We start from the raw sequence: 8,222 nt of genomic DNA, 5'->3' as shown, positions 1-8,222 counted from the left end.
GCGGATTTCCATGGTACAATAGGAGAGTTGTACAGGAGCCTGGTCTGGCTGCTGGGTAAAAATGTTGAAGGGCAAGGCCCTCACAGTTTCACTTGTGGAAACCAGATAGTTCTTGTCTTTTTCTAGGTTCTCTGATTCTGGAAAAAGGACCTCTCTCCGCCAGGTGACAAACACTGTAGAAAAAGGACACTGTCCCCTCCTTCCCTAGGTGACAGGCAATGGGTAGACGGCATGCTGACGGCTTCTTACCGACCTGGCCATGGTTAATGCTCTTATAACCAGGTATTCCCAAGGGGAGCTAGACTTGTCTGGGTCTTGGGATTTTAGGACAAGGTGAGTAGACTCCTCGGAGAACAAGAAAGGGCCAGTTCCCTCACTTTCCGAGTCCCATTTCTTGGCAGCTTGGCAGTCCATATCCTCAAAGTACTTAATGGCTTGGAGTACTGGCCAGAACCTGTCCACACCAGGACCATTCATCTTGCTGGGCTTCCCAGGGCCAAGGAGCATGCGCATCGGGCTCTTCCTGCTTTTCCTGGTCATGTATCTGCTTACGGTAGTTGGAAACCTAGCCATCATCTCCCTGGTAGGTGCCCACAGATGTCTACAGACACCCATGTACTTCTTCCTCTGCAACCTCTCCTTCCTGGAGATCTGGTTCACCACAGCCTGCGTACCCAAGACCCTGGCCACATTTGCGCCTCGGGGTGGAGCCATCTCCTTGGCTGGCTGTGCCACACAGATGTACTTTGTCTTTTCTTTGGGCTGTACCGAGTACTTCCTTCTGGCTGTGATGGCTTATGATCGCTACCTGGCCATCTGCCTGCCACTGCGCTATGGTGGCATCATGACTCCTGGGCTGGCGATGCGGTTGGCCCTGGGATCCTGGCTGTGTGGGTTTTCTGCAATCACAGTTCCTGCTACCCTCATTGCCCGCCTCTCTTTCTGTGGCTCACGTGTCATCAACCACTTCTTCTGTGACATTTCGCCCTGGATAGTGCTTTCCTGCACCGACACACAGGTGGTGGAGCTGGTGTCCTTTGGCATTGCCTTCTGTGTTATTCTGGGCTCGTGTGGTATCACACTAGTCTCCTATGCTTACATCATCACTACCATCATCAAGATTCCCTCTGCCCGGGGCCGGCACCGCGCCTTCTCAACCTGCTCATCCCATCTCACTGTGGTGCTGATTTGGTATGGCTCCACCATCTTCTTGCATGTGAGGACCTCGGTAGAGAGCTCCTTGGACCTCACCAAAGCTATCACAGTGCTCAACACCATTGTCACACCTGTGCTGAACCCTTTCATATATACCCTGAGGAACAAGGATGTCAAGGAAGCTCTGCGCAGGACGGTGAAGGGGAAGTGAGCCACTGCCTGTGTGCATCTCCCGTCAGACTGCTCTGCAGGACTCACGTTGGCTGGCCTGTGGGTCAGTGTCAGTCAGTGTTCAGCACCCTTCCCTCTACAGGGCTTAGAGGAAAACCTCTTCTAATCTATATTTTTATGGCTTTGTTCAGGAATGCCTGATGTCTCAGTTCTCAGTTTCAGGAAGGTTCTAGAAGGGAAACAGGGTTCTAGGTCCCTAGGAGGTCCCTCCCAAGGGATATAAACACCAGAATTGATACACCAGTTCTGACTAAATCCCCTACTAGGCCTAATAGGCTCTTCATCAAACTACAGATGTCACCAAGCCATACCTGGAGTCTCCAGGAAGGACATGCCAGGCCCTCAGGGGTTCATATTTGTAGAGGTTTATCATGGTGGAAAACAATAACCAACCAACCAAACAAGCACAGAAGGCTCAGAGGAAGCCGAGGTCCTGAAGGGCTTGCTGTGCTTGCACTAGGGTCTCAGGGCATATCTCCTGCATTTCATACCTTTCTGGGTCCTTAGCTTTTGGGAGTGGAGGTACAGGAAGGGGTCAGAGGGAGCAGGGGCCCTATATGCCGGTGTGGCCTCAGGCTCCTAGTGGAATTAGGAAGGGCCCGGGTAATTCTCAGGTAATTCTCCTGGGGTAAACATTGCTACTTATTCTTGAAGCAGGATCACTATTCTGAACCTGGGTCTTCATCCGCAAATATAACCACGATAGTACTGTCTCAAGGAGTACGAATGACTTAGTGTGTCCAAAGTGCTTAGATCTAGCAAGGGCCAGAAAAGTGTCACTAATATTGTTTTATAATTTAGTAGATCAAGCAGTCCAGACTGGTCTGTAGTCTGTGTGTCAGTCTATTTAGAAACATTGAGTCATGTGTCTCAGGCTCGTTTCAAACTTTGTATGTAACTGAGGATGACTTTGAACTTCTGATCCTCCTGCCTCTACCTCCCAAATGCCACTCGTGCTCAGTTTTGTGTTCCTGGGGATTGAAACCATGGCTTCATGAATGCTGGACAAGCACTCAGCTGACGGAGCTGCAAACCTCAGATCAGAGATTGTCCCCTTAGTGTTCTCATTTTATTTTGGACAAGCAATAGTGCCTGTGTACACCCTGATCTCTCAGCCCCAGAGAAACTGGACTCCTTAGGCGGCTTGTATTGAGAATAAGTGGTTGGTTATCAGGATTTGGAGAGGCCCTGGTGGCTGTGAGAGAGTTTGTACTTTGGGCTTTTTGAGAATTGTTGCCAAATTGTCTCTTGTCCAGGTTGAGATGTGGCCTCCATATTCTTTCAAATACCACTTCTGGGTCTAATCACAGGCCACCTATTTAACACTCTCCTGGCTCTCATGTCCTGACCTTTATGGCTTCTCTGTTCTGTCCAACCCAAGGCTGAGGCATAATTGACTTTTCTCTTTTCCGTCTTCCACAGCGGAAGCTCAAGTAGAACAGAAAAGCTCCCCTCTGCAGTGACCCCTGGCCTGGATGGGGCACAGGTGCTGATACCACCCACCTAGAATTCCTCTTCTCCCAAGGTCTGCAGCCAGAGGACATGCTGACCCTCAGGCTTGCACACCCAACCAAATTTGTACACTCAGCCGTCTCTGCTGCTGGAACTTGAATATTCTGTTTTTGTGGTTACTTTCCAAATGATGAATTAAAGTGCACTGAGTTCAACCACTCCTGTTTGATGGAGAAGTCAGTTACACACTACATCAATATGATTTCGTGGCCCCAGGACTCCTGGGGGATACAGGGAGTGGCAGTGTGTGTGTGTGTGTGTGTGTGTGTGTGTGTGTGTGTGTGTGTGTATGTGTGTGTGTGTCTGTGTTTTATTCAGTATCTGTGCTCTGCTGTGCAACAGCCTCTTTGCTGCCGGCTAGCTGGACTCTCTGAGAGCCCCCGCAGGGACAACACTCAGGGACCCCTTAGTCCCCTCTTCTGTCATTCTGAAATGACACTACTTTCATGGACTTCCTTACCAATTCTCTTCTTGGAAACTATGGTCATTACTGGGTGGCCCCGAGGAAGAGAGACAGAATAGGTGATTCTCATTCCCCACCTCCCTCTGTGTGTGTGTGCTCGTGTGTGAGTGTGTGTGTGTGTGTGTGACCAATGCCTCTTTGTCCACCTTACTTTGGATGTAGCCTTGAGTGGATGTTCCCATCCTTGGGCTTAGCCTGACAGAGGCCATCTGGTACCCTTTATTCCTGCTAATGTCCCGGAATTTTGTGAGCTGTGACAGGAGACTACACAGTGCAGTGCTCAGGGTTTTAAATGGGCCCTGCAGTGTCCTCAGAATGGTAAGTTCTCAGGAGTCCAGAGCCCCTTGGCATTTGTAGGTCTCTTTTTCCTAGGCCTCACCTTTCTCAGGAAAGTTAGCTCCTCCTGGAAACTCAGCATTTTGGAGCAGAATTTATTTCTTAGGTTTAGAAATTAGACAATTATTAGATGCTGAAAGGGAAAAACTATTATTTTCTAGTGACTGATTTTCCCCATATGATGAGTATATTAGGGCCGTGTAAAGAAACAGAACCAATACAATGACTACGTGTGCACATGTGCACGCACACACACACACACACACACACACGCACACAGACACACAGACACACACACACACAAAGACACCCACACAGACACACACACACACAAAGACACACACACACACAAACACACACACGCTCCCTAACCCCACACTGGATTTATTGGAGTGGCTCGAAGTTCCACATCAATCATCAGTGGAGTGCAGGACAGGAACTCAGCGCAGGGAACTGCAGGCAGGAACTAACGTAGAAGCCAGTGAGGATCGTCACTTATTGGATTGTCCTTTCTCGTTTGCTCCATTTACTTCCTCATTCATCCCAGGACCACTTGTCCAGCGGTGACATAGTGGACTGGGTTCTCCCGCATAAATCTTTAATCAAGAAAATTTCTTACTGCCTTTCTTACAGGCAACCTGGATGGAGGCATCATCTCAGCTTGAGTTCCTCTTTCTATATAACTCTATCTTATGCCAGGTTGAAAACAACCAGGACAAAGAAGAAAGCTGATAGCTGTGCTGTTTCAGGCCAGTAGGAGCCACATTTCCACAACCGGGAGGCTGTATAATGATTGATGGTTTGCATTTCTGATCTCCCTTGGTCTTCATTCATTCATTCATTCATTCATTCATTCATTCATTCATTCATTCATACAAACCTACATATAGTTTTAGGCTTTATTTATTTATTTTTTTTGAGAGAGGGTCTAACTATGTAGCCCTGGCTAGTCCCAAAGTTGCAGAGACACACCAGCTTCTGACTCCCAAGTGCTTGGATCAAAGATGTATGCCACCACACCCAGCCCCACCATGTATCATTTGTAACCACTTGTTTAAAATGTACCACTTAATTTTTATTTCTGATTGATAATAACTGTGTGTACCATTAGAGCTCGATGTAATATGCCCAGGACATGCTTATGTTTGGAAATGAGCAAAATATGTCAATATTCTGTCGGGAATTTTCGTGTCTGTGCCCATGGGAGATGCTCACCTGTAGTACCTTCTCACAAAGTCCTTGTCAGGGTTAAGTGCTAGGGTGATGCTGGTCATGCACAGTGCCTCAGGAAATGCCTCCCCGTTGTCCTTAGACAGAGCGTGGGGAACTGTAAGGCTTCAACATGTTTGACAGAATTCACTAAGGAACCTGATTGGGTCTGGAGCTTTCTCTTTTGAAGGGGTGGATATGTGAAGTTTGAGAAAGCCTGTTGGTTTGGCTTATTATTAAAGCATGTATGTCTATGCATGTTAGTGGTTTAGTATATGTTTAGATGGCTTCTAGGCATTTCCTTATTCACTCTTATAAAAATGCAACCACAGAATGCCAGAATGGTGTACCCTCCTAGAAAATATCCATGTTTATTTGGCAGTATTAGCACTTCCAAACTGAGGATCCTGAGAACAGGCCAGTAGTTCTTTTCTGTGTCAACCACCAATACCATCATCAACTATCCACCAGCTCAACAAGCCGTCCATTTACCTATTTCTGTTTGTAATCCCCCCCACATCTATCTACTCCATCCATCCATCCATCCATCCATCCATCCATCCATCCATCCGTCTATCCATTTATCATTCATCTATTTACCCACCCATCCATCTTTCTACCAACCCAATAATCTATAAACTCATCCACTTACCCACTTACCCATTTACACACCCATCCATCCACCAGCCTCCTCATCCATTATGTATCTACCTATCCACTCTTTCAACTATCTCTCTCATCTATCTATCTATCTATCTATCTATATCTATCTATCTATCTATCTATCTATCTATCTATCTATCTATCTATCTATCTATCTATCTATCTATCTATCTATCTTTATCCACCCATCTGTCCTTCATTCACCTACCCTCTCACTCATTAAGGGTTAAATCTTTGAGGTTCTAGGATGACCTCAGTGGCCCCCCCACCCCGTTCTTTCTGCTGCACCCTGACTCTGGGTGCTCTTCACCAACATCTGATACTCTAGCATCATTTCCTCCAAGAGTGCCGTAGTCTTCATCTTCATATCACATATTTCTTGGCAGTTCTTGGTCTACAAGGGTGCTCTTGGTAGGTTACCTTCTCTCCTGAGGTCTCCCGTAAGATCAGCTTGAACAAGCACTAATTTTGAGATCTAAGGAAGCTATGTGCTCTACTCCAATTTTATTTATGAGCTGGGGCTCTGTCCTTGCTCTAATTAATGTTATGGAGATATTCAGTAAATTACTCAGTCAATAAACACTTTAATAACCCTGTGCGTGTCAGGGGGCAAGTTAAGGGGGTAGGCGGCTATTGCTCCAGTTCAGAGATTTTGGCCTTGAATTCCTGTCTGTGTGTTATCATGGATCTGTGGAAAGCTCATGAGTCAGTCTGAGAATGTGCTTTTGCTCTCATGGAGATGCAGAACACACTCATATTTATTATAAAAATTCATAGAGTAAGGTGTATGTTTGTGATTCTAGTCCTTGGATGCTGAGGCAAGAGGATTGTCATGAGTTTCAGGCCAGCTTGGGCTACATATGGAGATGTCACAAAAGAAAACAAAACAAAACAATGAAAGAGATCAGAATTCATATTAAACGTTAAAATTTCCATCTTCATTTTTTTATTTCTAGATATAGGAATGTTCCATAAGGTTAGTGCCCACCTTGCCTTTGGACACTTTTCTTTCCCGGGATAAGGTGATTTGGGTTGCTTAGTTCTGTGGTTCCTGATCAGGTCTGTCAAGGTGATCTGCCTGGCTGTGGACATATAACATAGAATAAGCACATGCTAATCAAAATCTACATACAGCTATGTCTGGGGCAGAATAGTGTTAATTGCATCTTTAAAGGAGGAAGTAGGAAGCCACTGTGTAGGGTCTGGATGTGTCTCACCCTCTCTGGTCTGCTGGGCACACCTTCAACTCTCAGGATAAACAGCCTGGATCTCAGATATTTCCTGACTTCTTAAAAGCAGAACAGTCCTCGGGTAGAGGTCAACCTCTGCCTTCTGTTGGGTTCTCTGCCACAGTGTGTTCAAGGGCAGAGCCAAGGCAACAGTTCAACATTGAATCCACAAGGCAACAGTTCAACATTGAATCCACAGGTTACCTAAGATGAGAATGAGTTTCCTTCCCAGGTCTATTCTTTCCTGGTTTCTTTTCTCCTAGTTCCTGTTTTCTGTCATTGTAACACTCAGGCTCCTGGCCTGGTGCTCTCTCTGACTAGACCTCTCGACCCCATGGGACTTATCAAATGGTGAGTTGATTTTGTTCATCTCACAATGGCCTGATGAGTGGCTGTGGAAGATTTTAGAGTTGACCTGCAGGTTGAACCCTTGAACTGCAGCTGAACCCATGACCTTCCACACACACTACTAAGGTACATATTCGTCCCCTAATTAAAATGAAGTCATCTCACAAAGTAATGGATTTCTTTACGGTGCTTTTTTATACACGTGCTGTTCTACTTTGTTCTGACTTCCCCTCCCTGTCACCTCTGCTCTTCTCTGCTGGTCCACCTTCTCTCTGCAAATCTTTGAGCTTTCATATGCTATTACTTTAAGGTCCTTGAAGGTCTTTCTGTCTTAGGATATCTCATAGTTCCCAGATCCTTAAGTTCATTTGTTTGTTTATTTATTTAACATTTTATTTTATCTTTTTACTTATGCATCTGCAGGCATCCTCTCCCCTCCGTTTGTATGTGTGTGTGAATGTCCAAGTATGTGTGGGTGCCAGAGGAGGCCAGAAGAAGGTCGGGTCTGGATCTGGAGTTCCAGGCAGTTGTGAGCTGCCCACTGTGGGTGTGGGGAACTCAATTTCATCCCTTTGGAAGAGCAGCAAGCATTCCTAACGACTTACCAATACCTCCAAACTTCTAAATTTATTTTAATTATTACTTTGAGGCAAGGAGTAATTTTTAAACACTTTTTTTATCTTTATTAACTTGAGTATTTCTTATTTACATTTCAATTGTTATTCCCCTTCCTGATTTCTGGGCCAACATCCCTCTAACCCCTCCTCCTCCCCTTCTATATGGGTGTTCCCCTCCCCATCCTCTCCCCATTACCGCCCTCCCCCCAACAATCACGTTCACTGGGGTTCAGTCTTGGCAGGACCAAGGGCTTCCCCTTCCACTGGTGCTCTTACTAGGATATTCATTGCTACCTATGAGGTTGGAGCCCAGGGTCGGTCCATGTATAGTCTTTAGGTAGTGGCTTAGTCCCTGGGAGCTCTGGTTGCTTGGCATTGTTGTTCATATGGGGTCTTGAGCCCCTTCAAGCTCTTCCAGTTGGCAAGGAGTAATTTTATTTATTTATTTATTTATTTATT

At 46.0% G+C, this 8,222-nt stretch overlaps 1 protein-coding gene across 1 annotated transcript; it reads left to right on the top strand.

Moving 5' to 3' along the window:
- Window positions 1-418: 418 nt before the first annotated feature.
- On the top strand, window positions 419-1,366 carry LOC116893861 (olfactory receptor 287). Its single transcript, XM_032895581.1, has one exon. The coding sequence runs from the start codon at window positions 431-433 to the stop codon at window positions 1,364-1,366; it is 936 nt and encodes a 311-aa protein (XP_032751472.1). The 5' UTR covers window positions 419-430.
- The last annotated feature ends 6,856 nt before the right edge of the window (window positions 1,367-8,222 follow it).

The sequence above is a fragment of the Rattus rattus genome, chromosome 2 (genome assembly GCF_011064425.1).
Source record: "Rattus rattus isolate New Zealand chromosome 2, Rrattus_CSIRO_v1, whole genome shotgun sequence".
NCBI classification, from domain to species: domain Eukaryota; kingdom Metazoa; phylum Chordata; class Mammalia; order Rodentia; family Muridae; genus Rattus; species Rattus rattus.
This window is presented reverse-complemented; position numbering and strand designations above follow the sequence as displayed.